The 19,494-nt window shown below is 36.1% G+C and overlaps 1 protein-coding gene across 1 annotated transcript; it reads left to right on the forward strand.

Annotated features, from left to right (window-relative positions):
- Positions 1–13,135: 13,135 nt before the first annotated feature.
- LOC141388102 (uncharacterized) lies at positions 13,136–18,647 on the forward strand. Its single transcript, XM_073958148.1, has 2 exons — positions 13,136–13,832; positions 18,484–18,647. The coding sequence occupies exons 1-2, from the start codon at positions 13,136–13,138 to the stop codon at positions 18,645–18,647; spliced, it is 861 nt and encodes a 286-aa protein (XP_073814249.1).
- The last annotated feature ends 847 nt before the right edge of the window (positions 18,648–19,494 follow it).

Raw genomic sequence — 19,494 nt, forward strand, 5'->3', positions numbered from 1 at the left:
CAGAATGCAGACTCGGCAATTCCGAATAGTGTTTTTGATCAGTGATTTGAGTCTGGGTATGCAAAAACCGGATCTCAAAACTCTCAACATCAATTGGTTCCCACCGTGTAAAGTCACCTTGTGAGTGTGTTCGACTAGTAAAGTAGTAAATCTCGCATTGTGTGGAAGAATGATTGGGTGTCGTTCTTTGAAAGTGAGTGCTGGCGATTGAACCAGTCTACCATGAGCTCGCATAATACCCTTTGGATCTAAGTATGGGTTAAAAGATAGCAAAGGACTCTTTGTAGGAATTCTGGATCTTTTCTCTATGCTTGAACTCTTCAGGAAAAAGAAACGTTGGGTGCGAATTATACTGGCACGTTTGCCGGCCTGAATTTCATCAGCAGTAAGTTCAACTTCAGAAGTTAGAGGGTTTTGTCTACAAACAAGGGTGTTTTTCAAAATCTGAGTGCTTGCGAATACGCTCTGTATACTCTTGTTAACGAAGATATGTTTCTCATGGGTCTTTTTCCGTCATTTCTTCCATATTTAGCATCAGCACTTTCGATGTTTTTGCTTCCAGTGTAACTTCGCAAATTTCTTTCGATGGCCAACTATTTTTCGGTAATTTTAACCAATCTGGCCCATTCCACCAGAGTTGGTACTTATTAAGCTCGCATGGTGAGCATCCACGACTTGCAATGTCCGCTGGGTTATCCTTAGAATCAACGTGGGCCTAATTCCTCTATTCCAACATTTTCTAAAATTTCAGATACACGGTTTCCCACAACGTTGACCAGTGACATGGGGGTTTTCTCAGCCATGCAAGGACATTGTTGAGTCTGTCCAAAAGTGAACGTTAAACTTTGAAATTTGGAGATTGCTTAATATTGTTGATGCCAATTTTGATAAAAGAACAGCTCCACAAAGTTCGAGTCTGGGCAGTGAAATTTTCTTAATTGGGGCAACTCGTGTCTTAGCAGTTAACAAAGATGTTTTTATTTCATTATTTGTGTCTCGGGTTCTGATGTATAATGCTGCTGCATATGCGCTCTCAGACGCGTCACAGAATCCGTGAATTTCCACGTCATTGTCTGGAGAGTAATTTATCCACCGTGGAATCTTTAAATGTTCAATGTCTCCGCTATTCTTAACAAAGCTCTGCCAGTTCATAAGAGTAATTGCCTTCAATATGTCATCCCAGTTAATCTTGTCCAACCAAATCTGCTGCATCACTAATTTGGCGACAACTACAATGGGAGCAAGCCACCCACATGGGTCGAATAGTTTGGCAATTGTCGATAGGACTTCTCTTTTGTGTAAGAAGTTTTAATTTCCATTTGTGGGTGGTGTGAACGAGAAAAAATCACCAGAAATATTCCATTTTATTCCAAGTGTCTTTGTGGAGGCATCATCGGAAATATCGAGTGAATTAACTGGATTTAGTTGTTCTTTGGCCAGATCCTTTATTATTTTTGGGTCGTTAGCTGTCCATTTCATCAGCTCAAAGCCAGCCGATTCCATAGCAGCCGTTAACTCTTTGCGAGATTTAATAGTATCTTCTATTGAATGACCTCCTGCTAGTACGTCGTCAACGTATAAATTTTCCAAAATAACCTTTGAGGCAATTGGGTATGTGTCTTTTGTATCTTCAGCTAATTGTATAAGTGTTCTAAGCGCCAAGAAGGGTGCGCAGTTTACGCCAAAGGTAACAGTTTGTAATTCATATCCTCTATGGGGTCAGACGGAGATTTCCTGAATAATATTCTTTGAAATTTTGTTTGAGTTGGATCCAATAATATGTGCCGGTACATCTTGGTAACGTCGGCATTATAAACGTATCGGAAAAATCTCCACTTTAATACCTGCAACACGATATCTTGCTGTAAAATTTGACCAGCGTACAAGTTATCATTCAGACTTCTTTTATTTGAAGTGGGACATGATGCATTGAAAACTACAGGCAATTTTGAAGTAATCTTTTCGGGTCTAATTACTGCATGTGCGGTAGATAGTAATTTGGAGTCTTGGTGATATCACTTGGAGAATTTTCCTCATGTGTCCCAGCTCAAGGTATTCAAGAATTGTACTATCATATAATTCCTTAATTTCTGGAGTCTTCATGAGTTTTATTTCCATCCGATAAAATTGAGCTAGAGCAATATTTCTTGAGTCTCCAAGTTCTTCGCATTTTTTAAAGGGGAGGGGTCACTATGTAACGCCCTTCCTTAGTTCTTTTAGTAGTATCCAAGAAGTTTTGCTCACAAAATTCATCTTCAACTGATCTCAAAACTTGTTTTGGGGTCTCCTCCACCTCCCAAAAACGTGTTAAAATTTTCTCAATTGATATGGTATTGCAAAGTGATATTTGTCTCTTCTTTTGAGATTCATCCTTCAAGGGTCCGCCAATTATCCATCCAAAAACTGTTTTTTGGGCCAAAGAGATCCAATTGACTTCATAGGTGTTCCAATTGTAAATATAAGGGGTCCTATGTCCATCCCTATTAGGAGATCAACTGGTTGGCTGACGTAAAATTTCGGGTCTGCTAATTCCAAGTTCGTAGCATCGCGCATTTGTGTTTTTTCTAAAGTATATGGTGGTAAATTCGAAGGCAAAGATTTCAAAACAGGGGCCCAAACTTCCAGTTTAAAATTTGGGTCAAGCTTAGGTCGTAGTTTAAAAACGCATGCTTTAGCAGAAGTTTTCGAAATGAGTTGGTTTATTCCAGTAACATGAACAAGATTTCGTTTTGTTGGCAAACTCAAACGATTTTTCAACTTCTCAGTAATGAACGTGGATTGTGATCCTGAGTCAATTATCGCACGAGCATCGTAATAATGACCATTAGCCTCAATTTGTACTATGGCTGTGAAAAGTAAAGTGTCTCCGGGATGTTGATCTCTATTTCCACCATCCTGGAGAGTCAAAGTTGTAATATTTTCTGGTTCTTGGTTTGTTGTGGACTGTATAAGTGTCGTAAGAGCTGCAGCACTGGTACTAGGTCGTGCTTCCTCTTGAACTGTAGTCTGTGTTGCAGATAGTGTCTCCTTTCCCTTGTGTAGTAGTGTATGGTGTTTCAAATTACAAGTTCTGCACCCAAAAACGACTTTTGCATTCTTTCACGCCGTGATAAGCAATTATAGCAAAGATGTGAGATTTTCACAACATGAATCCGGTCATTCACATTTTTAGCCAGAAACTGTGGGCAATCTCTTATGAAATGAGTGGTTTTGCAAATTTGACACGAATTCTGATATTGTGTCTTGGGCTGCTGAGAAGCATTTGCATTTAATTTACCCTTTGAACTCTGATCCTTCTGATTTATATTAGTTTGATAGCTGCTTGCGAACTTCATCTTCTTCGAATTATCCTGTCTGTATGGAGTTAATTGGTTTTGCTTTGAAAAACTTGGCCTTATGTTTCCGACAGATTCCAAAGTTTTGAATTTGTGAGTCAAAAAGTTATTGAAATCGTTCCACGTTGGTAGAGTCTTACAATCTTCAAGGGTATTTTCGAATTCTTCTAAAAATGTTCTTGGAAGTTTGCTGGAACAAATATATGTTAATATTGGGTCCCATCCTGAAACTTCGACCTTTAGAGTTTCCAGAGTTTGAATGCAGCTATTCACTGTTCGCTGTAACTTTTGAATGCTGTGACTTGAGTCTGAAGTAACGTTTGGTAAATTGAATAAAATTTTCTGTTGTTCGTTCACCTGCATCCTCTTATTTGCATATCTGTCAGTTAAAATCTTCCATGCTAGCTCAAAACCGTCATTTGTAAGAGGAACATGGCTTATTAATTCTCTTGCTTCACCAGAAGTCTTCTGGGTCAAATGAAAATATTTCTCCACATTACTCAACTTTGAGCCTCTAATGTAGATTGCTGTAAATAAATCACGGAAACTCGGCCAAGAATTATAACCTCCCTTAAAAACGTCTGTGTCACATGCTGGTAATCTTGAAATTGCTGTTGAATCGTTTTGCTTCTGCGCCATCAGGATCTCTCGTTTTATTTTCTCCTCTGATTCCTTCTGCTTTAGCGTCTGAATTTGTCCATTGACTGCTGCAATCGCCTTTTTATAGATATCAATAGCCTCTAAGTAATGTTTCCTCAGCTGGTTTTTATCGATTGGTTTTTGTCCCTCTTCTGGCTCATAATCGCGGCATTCCACATAAGCTTTCTTTACTTGGTCGTAAAAGAGTTAAGTTCCACTCGTGATGCCTCCAGGGTATGTATGTCGTCATCTGTGTTAGCAATGCTTAAAATTGAAACGTAATCCTGCAAGTCATTAACGCAGTTTGCAAATTTTGTGCACTTAGCTTTATCCATCCTTATTGTAACGAGGGTCAGACTTTAGAACAAATTTTTTTTTTACAAAGGTTTGACAAAGTTGCCCTTTACGAGGACAAAGTATTATTTTTCTTGGGTGGTTTAAAACAAATCAAGAATTTTGTCTTTGCAAAATTTTGTTGTTAGTTCCCAATTAAGTTGATTGACGACAAGCGGATCTAATTTTGTGGAGAGCCTTCGAGTCCAAAGAATCTTTGATATGAAATATTTCCGAAAGAAAAGCCAGAAAAAGATTATAAAAACCGTTAAGGAAAATTATTTAGATGAGTCAGTAAACTTATAAACGGCTATTCTTGTTTTTCCACGAAAGATTTTGTGCAAATGCAATAGACGATAGCAAAAAAAACACAGAAAAACTATTTTCAATTCAAAAATTTTCCAAAAAATATCCTACAAGAAAATGTGTGCTGGGTTGCACAGAAGAAATGATACTTTACAGAGAGTTTTGCACCAAAAGAACAATAAAATCACTTAATTCCTTTGGTAGGAGGATTTTATTATATGTTGAAGCTCTACAAACAGTATGATATAGTGTCGAAACCAAACAAAAATCAAATCAGAAAATTTAAGAATCCCAGCAAACTGTTTCAATCTCGAACAAATGTTTGGGTCAGCAGCAAAAATTCAGCAAAATATTTGAAAAACTCCAATTATATCCAACAAAGAATGATTTGGGTCAAATGTTTCAGCAAGGTATGAAATAAATTTTAGTTTTCAAAGAAAAATATTTTAGCAAAATGTTGTAAAAAAATCACAGTAAAATGTTTCAGCAAAAGAATTCAAGAAAGATGAAAATATTTTGTATCAAGAACAAAAGCTTCCATCAGCAAGAATTCAAAAAGTGTTCAAAAATTTTGTATAAGTTCAGAAATTTTCATAAAGTTGTGTAAATTTGGGTTAAGTGTTTTCAAAGACATGTATAGAAAAATGTTTAAGTATATTTTTAAGGTTAGTTAACCTCAAAGTATTTCAGCGCTTGTCCACCAAACGCGGCTATTTCCTTGATTCGTGTTTTATTTGCGCCAAATTGTTCCAAAAATTCTCAAAAAAAACCGCCAAATTTTTCCAAATATTCCCAAAATTGATGTATTGGGATGCTAATATGGCGATTATTTACCAATGTTTAACAATGTTCAAATGTGTCTGTGTCTTTGATAAGCGGCGAGTTTTTTCCAAAAAATTCCCACAAAAATATATGTAAAAATTGCAAGGTTATGGTTGTTAAACTATGACGCCAAAAAGTTGCGCCAAAGTTTTCACATAAACGCTATTGTTATGTAAAATATTCTCCAAGATGTCTGCTGCATGTAAATTATTGTGTCACAATTATGACGCCACAAATTTGCGCCAAAATCTCAAAAATAAACGCTTTTTATGTATACGACGAGAATATTCCCAAAAAATGAGAGCAGGATTCCAAATAACAAGAAGCAATTTCCAAAAAAATCAATAATTTCAAAGAGAATTGATTTATATCGTGTATATGAGAATATGTACGCATTTTTTCTCAAAATGTTTTCAAAAATGTTTTATGTAAACAAAAATTTAAATTATGGGTCAATTTTACAAAGGTCCCACTGTAAACGGACAGACAAAGAGAATGACAAGAGAGTATATTTCTTTCCAAATGTTCCAATTTTTCCAGTAAAATTATGTCCCTTTAAAAACACACTAGTAATTTCCCAATTCTTGGAAGAAATTTCCAAATCTTCCAAATATTCAAGGAGAGAAATCGAGAGTCGTTTATGTATGTGTAAAAGTGTGGACGTATTTGATTATTCCCACGAGCAAAAAAAGGGTCAACATCAGTCCTTGATACCAGAAATCTGTTGAATTCGGGTCAATGTGTCAAAGGGTGCCAAATTGTGTGTAAAAATAGCGCTTTTATCATATAAAGTACAGTGTCGGTGTCAAATTTCGCCGCACCCTGTAATCCTTTCTCGATTCCACGCTTCAAAATACAAAAAAACTCATTCGTACTCACTTTGACTCTCTGTGTATAGTTGGGAGTGTGTCTGTGTGTTTTTACCCTGGTGTTGTGTCCAGAGATGTCTTCTTCTTCCTTGTTTATTGGCGCTTGATGTTGTTGTTGTAATTTGTTAAAAACCTTTGCACCGTACCGTACCGTTTTTATTTGTTAAATTATTAATATGTTGTTTAAAAACTCGTATTTGCACACTTTTGTTGTTGTTGTGTTTCACCTTCTGTGTAGTGTAGTTGTTGTATTTGTCTTCTTTTTTTCGAAAAATAACACTTTTGTAATTCACTGTTTATTGTACTTTTGTTCCACTGTATATGTTTTTTTTTGTTTTTGAATGATTTTAATTAATTTTTTTGTGTTAATTGTATCGTGTTTTTGGTATGAAATTAAAAATATTTAATTAATTTGCAAAAATTTCATGAAAAATGCTTCGGGCCACTGTATTGATATTTTCTTTCTCAGTTTTCAAATCAGCGTTTTTCTGTCTGTCGTTCACCCACTTTTTGTTGTTTCTTCCAAATATATTTGTTTTGCGCTTTTCACTGTTCTATGTTCCGCCACTTGTTGTTGTTTTTATTTTTGCCGGCACTCTCACTGGAAATTTGATTTTTATCTCTTTTTTGATTTTTATGCTTTCACTTTTTTTTGTCTTTTTTCGTTCTTTCACTGTCAATATTTTCCTCACAATATGTTTATTTGTTGTTTTTTGTATTTTTGTGGCACTTTTCTGTTAGTAATTTTTGTATTTTTTCCACTTTTTAATTTATTAATTGTCACTGAGTATTCTGTTTGTTTTGTTTATTTTCTTTAGACTGTTCAATTTCTAGGTGTTTTCTGTAGTGAACCACCCGCTCAAGTTCACTTTTTTATTATTGAGAACTATTTTTTATGATTTAATTTTTTTAATGTAATCACTTTTTGGATATAAACTCTCACTTAGTGCAATTTTTTAAATATTTTAAAAACCACAATCTGGCTCGATATGGACCAAATGTTTATTTACAACCTTTTTTGCCTTTCTTATTTGTAAATAATAAATATGTTTATGTTTTCAAATTTCAAGTGTTTGGTTTTATTTTGTGTTGTAATTCAATGGATGTTATGTGTGTGTATGTACAATGTGTGTTCAAGGCAATTTCAAGGGTTTTTAGATAGCACAAATTAGGATTAGATTTAAAATAGATTTTAAGTTTTAATATTTTTAGATTTAATTCAACTAGGGTTTTTTGTAGCTTTTAGGTTTTAAGCTTTAAGTTAGCACAATTTTTTAGGATAGGTTTTAAATAGTGGTAAGTTTTATTTACAGGGGGAGTGCAAGTAGCATATTGTACACAATGTAATATTTTAGTTTTAGTTAGCAAATTTTCAATTATTTATTTAATTTGTACTTGTTATTTGGTGTATATTTTACAAACGTTATGTTTCTTAACTTTTTGTTTTATGTGAAATTTTATGTTTTACAAGAACAAGTGTATCGTTTTGATGTTGAATGTAACTTGTCTTTGTGTAATGTAACTTGTATCACGATCGCACGCTTTTAAGGTTGATGACGGAATGAATTATCGCTGCTCTTTGTACTGCTTTTAAAGTTGAAAATTTCCGGGATTCATTGGAAGGAGAGCAATAGGTTACTATCTAGCGGCCGCAGGTTATTTGTATGTGTGTAAATATGTACAAATGTACATACTTCGGACCACTAGCCCAAAATTCATCAAAACAATGCTACAGTGCTTGCAATAAGTATGGTCCTAGACCATACATACCTAATTGTCAATCCATGAATTTAAGAAAACTACTTTGTTAGCAACTTCTCAACGGTAAGCAACCGATCTTGTCAATAAAGGAAACCAAGTTTCTGCCGCAAACCTTTTGTTTCTCTTTATTCTATTTACATGTTTCCATTTGGGACTCAAAGCTCATACCTCTGGAGCTAATAACCAGACCGCTAATAATTACAGTCCAATCTATCACCGCAGATTTATTAGTGTGCATGGTCCTTTCGATCCGTGGTTAACGAAGAACTAGAGGAAATTGCATACCGTCTACCGCTTTTCAACAAGTTAATTTTGTAACCGCTTGATACGTAAAAGCTCCCAAATGGATAAAAGGTATGTAAGTGTTTGTTAATTTGTGAGCGGTTAGGAAACATTCAAGTACTGAAGTTGCCAGTTTATTCTAATTACTGAAAACGCTTTGAAACCTACCCCAAACGTATACATATGTATGTATGTAACTTATACATATGTTCTCTTTGATGTTCATATATGTTACATCATTAAAAAATAAATAAATAATTTATACACATATATTTACGTGAACGGGCATTGACGTCATATGTGCTTTGTTGGGAAAACGTAAAGTCAAAACTATCAGATGGGAATATATATGTGATTTGGAAGCTATTCTAAAAAGCACTTAAATAATTGTTCTACTTCGTTCTCCTTATTTGTTTTCCACATTCTACATGGGTTTCGTAATAACACCAGTTGCTTGCAAACGGAATATAACTTCATTTTTAAGAGATTAATAAATGCATCATAATTTCGTTGCCGAGTACATGCATACTTCACATACATTCTTTACGTACATACATTTACCACATTTGTATATACGTTGCTACAGATTTGCATGATTCTCGTTCTTTGCTAATACGTTCGTGATATTGTTTCGTTGTGCCATTTCGTTAAATAAGAGAGTCGATGCAGAGAACTCAGAGAACTCCCATACAAAACGTCAACTTTACTCCACAACATCGATATCATCTCTACAGTTCCAATTACAAAATTTGTAGGCTCACAAGTCTTGTATACACCTCAACTTTCAAATTTGGAACTTTTTGGTAATTTTTTCTTCTGTTAAAAGTTGCATACTATTCTCTTAAATACGAAAGAGATCCCCATGGAAATATTGTGAACATCTCTCTTACAAAATATTACAAAAGTTCTCTTTATGTTGTGAATAGGGAAACTGTTATAAATTTACTTCTCATGCCTCTCATCAACACAGAAACTATTATATTTCAATTCTCTTCACCTAAACACTCTTAAGGAATGTCAGTCTGATTGATTGTCAAAATCAATGTCTCTGAGACATCTGTTTAATTTAAAGAACACAAGTCAGAAAAGACGGACGGAATATTTGAAGCGTGAATATTTGGAAGAACGATAAATCAAAAACAAACATTAAAAAATAGATCAATAACGTGGTAAATAATTGCAACCGGCCTATTCAATATTCAATTCATTGGGTTTCTAATGTGAAAAAAGCACTTTAAAATGTTTGTACAAATCAACCAGGGAAATTGAAGCCTGCTACTGTAACAAAAAACTTCTACAAAAAGGGAAAAGAACAAAACTCGCTGGTCTGAAAGAAAGTCAAAGTGAGGTACATAAAAGTCAAACCTGTGTGGGTTTTGATACCAAGTAAAAGGAAGAGTTTATGACGTAGCATATATGTTTTCAGCTGGAATTAAAAAAAGGTACCAAAGTTTCAAGCACGCAATCATTATCGAATAAATCATTTAAAAAAAGAAAGCAATAATTGGATAAGAAATCTTTACTACCGGCTGTCGTGATTCTTAAGAGTTATTATAACGGGAAACCCTTCTTCTTTACGTATATTGCAATCAAAAGAGATGGGCTTGCTTGAATGCATTTTTTTGCTCTTTAATGATCAATAAATCAACTTTATGGTTTAAATATAACAAGTTTGGATGACTCCTGTACGATGACTTCAACAGCAAAAAGTAATCAGTAAGTTCAAAAAAATTTGCTTCAAGGAATTTTACTCTCCTGAAGTCTCAGGAAATTATAGAAAACCGTACTGAAAAGGAAAGCCTTGCCAGAAATTAAACAGTTTTCTACAGCCTACGAAACGAATTGTTTAATGGAATATATTGTGCAAACTAAATAACACAAAGAATTTATATTTGAAATTAAAAGTTAGTAATTTGATAAATTCGAAAATATTTAAAGAATTTTGGACCATTACATGTTCTTTTAAACATTAACACTTGATGTTGTTTACGTTCAACAGCTCATTAAAAAATTAGCTGATCAAACTTTTATATTCTACAATACAAATTTTAATTTAAATTTATGTTGAAAACCCTGCTTTAAAGTAACGTTTCTCTTTCCGTTTCCACTAATTTGCCCAGCGTAAGATATTGGGCAACCAAATATATTAAGGAGTGCCCTCAGGTCGTTATAGACAATCTTACACATATAACATCATTAAAGTCGTGCTCTTTTACGTACCTGAGGTTACCTGGTTTTACCCGCAAAAATTCCCTTACTTTTAAAAGCACACAATTTGTAGGAGGGCATTTCACCACTTTTACAATTTTTTGCCATTTTCAAAAGTAAAGGAACAGACCATAAGGAAGCCAAGCAATAAATGTTACATTTACATTAACCTTTACGTTCTGCTAACATATAAAACAAAGTTCGTGCTCTCTCTTCAGAGCATAAGCTTGGAAAAATTGGTCATTGCTTTAACGGTTGAGGTATTGTCAATATATAATATTGATATTTTTTTTCAAATCCACAAAACTTTTCCTAATCGCAAAATACACTGAGGGAAAAATGTGGAGATCACCGACATACATATACGTCAAACAGAACGTATATTAAGGGTACATTTATTCATCATCTACACCATTAATACCATATCCAAATGTTCCTGTAGCAGAATACGCATAGGAGGTTTAACAGTAATATTTGATATAACAAGCCTGTATAAGTTGTCGACTACAATTGTGACACGTTCATTCCTCCGGAATATTATCGTAAATCAGTTTTGCAATCTCTCAAAATCTCATAAGTTTTCAGGATTATAATTTACACAAGTTGAGAATAAAATTCATGAGTATTTATCGAGATAACACATTAACTTCCATTGATTGAATTTGTTACTCTTAAAGAACATTCAAGTTCTGATATTTCCTGAGGATATTTGTTTCCTTGTTAAGTTCTTTAAAGGCAGTTGCACAGTTTATACAGTTGGCCATTCAGAGTTCTGTTAACAACTTTTGACAACAAACATAATAGATTGTTCATTATTGTGATTTGATTTCCTTTGTATTTTATGTCACAATAATGTATTTGACAGCAAACTAAACAGTCAGGGCTAACTAGTTTGGGCTGAATGGCCAACTGTATAAACTGTGGGCAGTTGGAAGTATCTGAGAGACTTTTGGTGTCCGATTTGAACGTAATCATGAGTTCCCAAAAGTTCATTTTCTTCTCTGATCAAGTTGTCACTACTTGTGCTGCCTTTCAAGGTATTCCAATTGAGGAACATACTATGTCTAGTTTGCAAGTCGAACTTGATGATTTGGAGCGGTGTTGCAGCCAGTTGGTTCATATATATGAAAAAGAAATGACCTCAGATGAACCTACTCTGACAGACACCACTCGAGAATCTATATTTTCAAAGTTCACCGAGTCTTGCAGGTCCTATAAAGTCTGCAAAGCAGCGATATTGGATTTGCTTTCTATTGAAAAACAAAAACTGGAAAAGACAGAGTCAAAAGCTAATGCAGACTCTAAGAGTTCTGATGATGTTGGGTTTTCTTTAAAATTGCCACCATGTGACACAGAAATTTTCAGTGGAGGTTATGATAAATGGCCAAGTTTTCGAGATATGTTTTCGGCCATTTATAATACGCACTCAAAGCTTTCACCTGCTCAAAAATTGTTTTATTTAAGAGCCAAAACTAGAGGTGAAGCAAATCATGGGAGGCTTTGCGACAACGTTATGAGAATAAACGCATTCTCATAAACCATCAGCTCAGGAAGATCTGTGAAATTGATAACGTCACTTCGGAAAAGGGAAAAATGTTGCGAAATCTTCAATATACAGTGAACAATTGTCTATCAATACTACGTACTTACAATATTTCTGTAATATCTTGTGATCCGATTCTAGTATTCTGGGTTTCTTCAAAAATGCCAGAAGAAACACTAACCGCTTGGGAAAATTCTTTGACTGATCATAAGGAAATGCCTTCTTGGGATCAGTTGGATAATTTCATCACAAAAAGACTTAATATGTTGGAATCCATATCTGATATGCGAAAACCTTCCAATCATTCTACACCTTCAAAATCCCACTCATTTTATTCAAACACAGATTCCAATCATAGACTTTGCAAAGTTTGCAAACAAAATCACCCATTACGGCTGTGCTCCAAATTTAAGTCATGGTCACTCTCCGAAAAACGGAAATTCATATCCTCCAACAAAGTGTGTGAAAATTGCCTCTCGTATGGGCATGTTGCTCAAAAGTGTAGAAGCGACAACGTATGCCAGAAGTGTAAAAGTCCTCACCACACCATTCTACATCCTGATGTACATTCAAAAACCGCATCATATCATGTTGGAGCTCAATATGATGAAGAGCTGACTACGTCTGCTGCCGCTTATATGAATAATATTCAACCCGCTTATCATATTGGTCTTCAAACGGATAAACCGTCGACTACTTCAGCTGCTACGTACGTTGATACGTCGAATATTCAATCAAATTTTGTCAAGTCTAGGGAAAGAACTATTTTACCTACCGCTTTAGTCATTGTTGAACATCAAGGGATGACTTTTACACTTCGAGCTTTCATAGATCAGGGGTCACAAGAATCATTTGTTTCAAATCGGTTTATTCAACGCTGTTCAATCCCAACTAAGAAATCATTTACGACTATCTCAGGTTTGGGAGGTACGGTACTGGAAAATTCTTCCAGAATGTGCTACCTTACACTTAAATCTCGGAAATCCGACTTTAGAATTGATTCTTCCGTCATAGTAGTTTCAAATCTAAATCACTTAATGCCTGCTTCTCAAACTGTTGTCTCTGGGTGGACTGAAGTAAATGATTTCGACTTAGCTGATCCAGAGTTCTTTAAACCAGCACCAATCGATATGCTACTGGGAAGCGACATTCTTCCTCTAATAATCAATTCAGGCCTTCAGAAAAATTTGCGAGGAAATTTGCTTGCTCAAGAAACAGAGTTTGGGTGGATTATTAGCGGTAATCCTACAACACGAAATGTCACTTCTTTTGCTACCTGGATAACACCCTCGGATCCTCTCAGTGATCAATTGAGACAATTTTGGGAGTTAGAAAATATCCCTAGCGAGGAAAAATTATCGGAAACTGATATTTGGTGTGAAAAGTTTTATCAGAACACTGTTGAACGTTGGCCCGATGGTAAATACGTTGTAAGGTTGCCTTTCAATCATAATTTACCCGAAAATGTCAATTTAGGAGCATCGAGACGCGCTGCAATGGGACAATTTCTACACATGGAAAAAACTCTCCAGAAATCACCTGTCTTAGCATCAGAATACAAAAATGTACTTTCGGAATACTATAGTCTCGGTCACATGGAACCAACGACAAGTAAAGAAATATTCGAAAATGGCCACTGCTCCTCATTCTACTTACCACATCATGCAGTGATAAAGCCCGAGAGGACAACCACGAAAGTACGCGTAGTTTTCACTGCCTCCAAGAAAACTGATAGTGGATATTCGCTAAACGATATCTTACATACAGGGCCAACTTTACAAAACGACCTAATGAATGTTATCCTTCGTTGGAGATTTTTTAAGTACGTTTTCAATGGAGACATACAAAAAATGTACAGGCAAATTTTTGTTCACACCAGTGATCAAAAATTTCAAAGAATTTTGTTTCGGCCATCACCAAATGAAAAGATTCAAGATTTTTGCTTAAAGACGGTTACATTTGGTGTTAATTGCGCACCATATTTAGCATTCCGCACATTATTGCAACTGAGCGAAGATGGAAAAAATACTCATCCTGCCGCATCTTCCATTTTACGAAACCAAATTTATGTGGATGATATTCTTTCCGGCGCTCATACTTTAACAGAAGCTAAATCATATGTTATAGAGTTAATTGATCTACTCAACTCCGCTGGTTTTCCACTAAAAAAGTTGACCGCAAACAATTCCCAAATACTTCAACTTTTGCCGCGGGAAGATCTTCTTAATGAAGATTTTCTTAAATTAGAAGATGTCAGTGAGACAAAAACTCTTGGTATTCGTTGGAATTCCATATCAGATCAAGTTTTCTACAAGGTTGCAAACATTCCACTGCCAGAAACACCTTTAACAAAAAGGAAGATTTTGTCCGTTGTTGCAAAATTATTCGATCCCGCTGGTTGGATTTCGCCAATTATAATAATAGCAAAAATCTTGATGCAACAGCTTTGGATGGAAGGAACTAATTGGGATGAGGAGATAAAACCAAATTCCTTAGGAATATGGAATAATTTTATATCAGACGTTAACGCAATTGAAAAGATAAGAATTCCTCGATGGATTCGATATTCTCCTGATTTTCAAATACAGATTCACGGATTCTGTGACGCTTCAGAGAAAGCGTACTGCGCATGTTTGTACATCCGTTCTTCATCGCCAGGAAATGTCCATTATTCTCATTTACTTGTTTCAAAAAGTAAGGTGGCACCGTTAAAAACTGTTAGCTTACCAAGATTGGAATTATGCGCTGCAGCCCTATTATCAAAACTCTTGAAATCAGTTTGCAAAAATCTTGATGTGTCCACCCCTACAATATATTTATGGAGCGACTCCACCATTACTCTCGCCTGGCTTAGTAAGCCCCTTGTTATTGAAAGACTTTTGTCGCTAACAAAGTATCTGAAATTCTCGAAAATACCGGTAATGCGAATTGGCAACACGTGTCGTCAGGAGAGAATCCTGCTGATCTAGGTACAAGGGGATGTTCCCCCACAGAACTTGAATCAAATGACCTGTGGTGGCATGGCTGCGTACATCTGCAGAACATTGGCCAAAACAAAATGTGATTCCTGAACCAACTGTTGAAGTAAGAGTAGCAGCTAGTAAAACAGATACGACTCTTGGAATTGAGGAATTTCTGAATAATTATTCCAAGCTAAATAAAGTGTTACGAGTTTTTGCTTATGTGTTTCGGTTCATTCACAAATGCCGCAAACTGCCAGGTCATACAAGTAGGAAGCAAATGCTTACGGGACAAGAAATGTTGATTGGGAAGTACGGCCTTCTTAGGTATGCCCAAATTTCACACTTCCCAGCAGAATATGAGGCTTTGCATTCAAATCAACCTATTCACCCCAAAAGCAGACTACTCACTTTAAACCCTTGTCTTGATGAACATAGACTTTTACGAGTCAATGGCCGTTTAGCAAATTCCGATATGAAATATAGTGAAAGACATCCAATAATCCTTCCAGAGAATTCTCGACTGTGCACCCTTTTAATCGAATTTACACATGAGGAACTTCTACATGCAGAACATCAAAGTATGTTACACGCCATTAGACAAGAATTCTACATCATTCGACTTAAAAGTAAAATACGTCAATGTATCCGCAGATGTCGGAAATGTGCGATTTATAAACATCGAGTAAGAAGCCAAATCATGGCCGCATTACCAATGGAACGCTGTACATTCTCCTTACCATTCACAAACACTGGGATTGACTTTGCGGGACCATTCGATTTGAAAACTTCAAGACTTCGAAACGCAAAGATTCAGAAAGGTTATTCTGCTATCTTGGTCTGTCTAGCAACAAGAGCAGTACACCTAGAAGTGTGCTCGGAATTAACCTCTGAAGCGTTTCTTGCAACCTTTTCAAGATTTATAGTGCGTAGAGGATTTCTAAGCAAAGTTTTTTCCGACAATGGAACAAATTTTGTAGGAGCCAATCGAGTCATTGCACAAGAGTTCAATAAATTCCTAAGATCCGCTGAAAGCGCTACTGTCAATAAATACAGTGTTCATGGGTTTTCATGGCATTTCATACCACCGCATGCCCCTCATATGGGTGGCTTATGGGAAGCCGCCGTCAAAAGCATGAAACCCCATTTAAGAAAAGTTGCTAGCAATATAAAATTTACGTACGAAGAATTCTCCACTTTGTTAATCAGAATTGAAAGTGTTCTGAATTCAAGACCATTGTCTCCAATCAGCGAAGACCCGACAGAACTGGTTCCATTGACTCCAGGCCACCTTTTAAGAGCAGCTGCTCTTATAGCTACGCCTGAAGAATTTTCTGACAACCTAACCTTGATCAATAGATGTCAACGACTAAAAACCATTCAACTCCATTTCGCCAAACGGTGGAAAAATGAATATATTTCGGAGCTCCAAAAAAGGTACAAATGGAGGTCCACTCAACAAAATCTCAAGGAAGACGATTTTGTTATCATTAAAGAAGACAATTTGCCACCTACTGAATGGAAGCTCGGCAGGGTAGTCAAAGTATTTACTGGCAGAGACTCCAAAGTTCGTGTTGCAGAAATACGAACTCAAGATGGAAATATCATTCGCCCGCTTGTCAAACTGCGCATTCTTCCAAAATGTTAGCTTTTCCTTTCGCTGACATACTTAACAAACTCTTACATTTAGCAATATTTCTAGCCTTGCAAAGTGTCGGATCTGTCACGCCAGGCATTACATCAAATCTTGTCCCAAGTTCCAAACAATGAATGCTAAACAAAGAAGGATCGAAGCGCAGCATAGGCGATTCTGTTTCAATTGCTTGTGCACGTCACATAAACGAGAGTGGTGCCCAAGCAGAAACACTTGCATGGTTTGCAACAAACGTCATCACACTATGCTACACGTCGACGGGTCGATCCAAAAAGCACTACCAACTTCCAAATCGGCGAATTCCCATAAGTCATCGTCTCCTAGCGAAAGTCCAAAACGACCAACACCACAACGCCCAAGCAGACCTGCTGAACAACAATCTAGACGAGAGAACGACAAACGGAATCGATCAACCACGTCAACTGCAACACAAAACTCATCAAAACGAACCTGCCACAGCGTTAGCGATCGATTGAGTGTACGTTCGAAAACGCCCGTATTCTTACCCACTGTTTTTGCTAGAGTCTTGAGTAAGTAAGATTGATCATCAACACAGGTGCAGCACAAACAGTGGTCTTAGCAGCATTGGTGGAACGTCTTCAGTTACGAACGACAAAAAAGGGCAGCAAACATTACTGCACACTGAATTTACAATCTTTCTATTATCAATCGGCAAAAATCCAAATAACAGGAGAAGTCAGAAGTCAACTGAATACCACATTCCCTGAATCCACCGAAAACAAAAGACTTCAATCGACATACAATCATCTCACTGAACTGGCAGATCCCCATTTTTATAAACCTATCAACATGGAAGTAATGTTAGCTAATGATCAGATTCCTCGTATTCTTCGAGCAGGTTTAATACAAACGTCTTCCACTATGCCCATTGCCCAAAGTTCCATCTTTGGCTGGATAATATCTGGAGGATGTTCATTTTGAATTGCGACATAGCAACAGGGGCCGGCATGTTGAAGCAAGTCCAACAACATAGTTTAAGTGCCTTCAATGAATTACTCTTAATATAGAATTGCCCATACATAGCTTTTAAAATTAACTGAATTATCATAAATATTTGTATGTAATTATATGGCAACTCTTTATCCACTTCATAGGAAGCTTTATAGGGCGTTTATACTATTGAAGGTTAACCCTGTGGGATTTAAAGATCCAGTGGGTTAACCTTAACCGTTTATATATGCCTTTATGAGGATATAAATGACAGCTGATTTTTGTTTGTGTATACATACAAAACAGCAAATAAACATAACATTAATATTTTATTTAAATTTTATAGAACTGGAAAATAAAAAGACATTGCCAGTTTCTTGCATACCTGTATGCAAGATCATAAAGTGACTGAGCCGGAAATGAAAAACTGGCTGCCGCTGACTGCCAAACTGGAGAAGATCCATCACCGATCCAACCATGGAGGAAGCTAAACAAATGTCTAGTCGGAGCATTGGCGATAGTCGAAATATTTCCAAATTGCCATAGATTACGTTATTTATCAATGTGACAAATTGGAAGAGGACAGTGAAGAAGAAAATGAGGTGGGTATAATTAATTTTTGGTCTGCTCCTTTACTTTTGAAAATGGTAAAACTGGCAAAAGTAGCAAAAGTTGTAATCTGCTTCCATATGAATTGTATGGTGTTTGAAGTAAAGGAACGCTTTTCGAGTAAAAAGTTGTAAAACTTGAAGATTCTTGCACGTAAAGGAACAGGGCTTTTGTAGGAGGAAATTTTGATCTAAATAACTCTTTCTTTTAGATTCGATTCAAGTCCCCACTGATGACGAAAGCAGCAGCGAAGAAGATGAAAAAGATGACATTGGTGCCTCAGAGTATATAGTTATGGAAACAGATGGCGAGTTAGATGGACTTGATATGGACAATGTCATTAATACTCAAGAAAATGCAAGTATCACCAATTAAAAAGTATGTTGAACATAAAATTACTGAATTATTTCTTAAAGCTCTCGGTTTGGATCTCAATGACAAAACAGACAAACCAAATGCTCCATCTAAAATGAGTGATGTTAGGATCATTTCATCTCAATCCGTATGGCAGTGTTAATTGGTTAATTCTCGCAAGGGTGAAGATCGTGCTGTTATGCGTATTCTATCGCGTATGTCCACTTTGGTTATATTGGTAAGTCACTGTGTTATAAATTGCCGGCTTGATTATTTCACCATAGGTATTTCTTATGGAGGATCAGGTGACCGGAGTGCCTTATATTCTAAGAGCCCATTATTTGCACACCAATCAAACGCCCCAATAAAGAATGAAAATCATGCAGCTCATAGGTGATGGAGAAATTTATGTACTGCTTGTATCTCCAGAAGCTGTGGTGTCTGGGAACGTTCCACTGGGTCTTGTGCGATTCTACGTCAACTACTACCAATAGCATTTGCCTGTATTGATGAGACAGTCCAATTGTGTTTCCCAATGGAGTCAGAATTTTCGTGCCAGCTATTTGATGATCTGTAAAGTTTTAAAGAAGAATTTGCCCACCCGTTTAAGTATTATCAATCATTTGGGCGTATTAGCGGATTAGCTGGAGGCCATTATAAGTGACTACTTCCGTAATGATTATCCCAAAGATTTGATATTGGAATATGAGGTATGTGGACGCAACAAAGACATTTTTACAATGGTAATCGTAATGGTTTTTTTACAGGAATCAAATGTCTCGGATGGTGAAATTGAAACAGATGTTATAGTTCTCATTAACATGTACTCCGAAATAATTTCTCTGGACTCAATGTGGTATTTCATGGT

The sequence above is a fragment of the Musca autumnalis genome, unplaced genomic scaffold, assembly GCF_047663935.1.
Source record: "Musca autumnalis isolate F117 unplaced genomic scaffold, ASM4766393v1 scaffold_550, whole genome shotgun sequence".
Lineage (NCBI taxonomy): Eukaryota > Metazoa > Arthropoda > Insecta > Diptera > Muscidae > Musca > Musca autumnalis.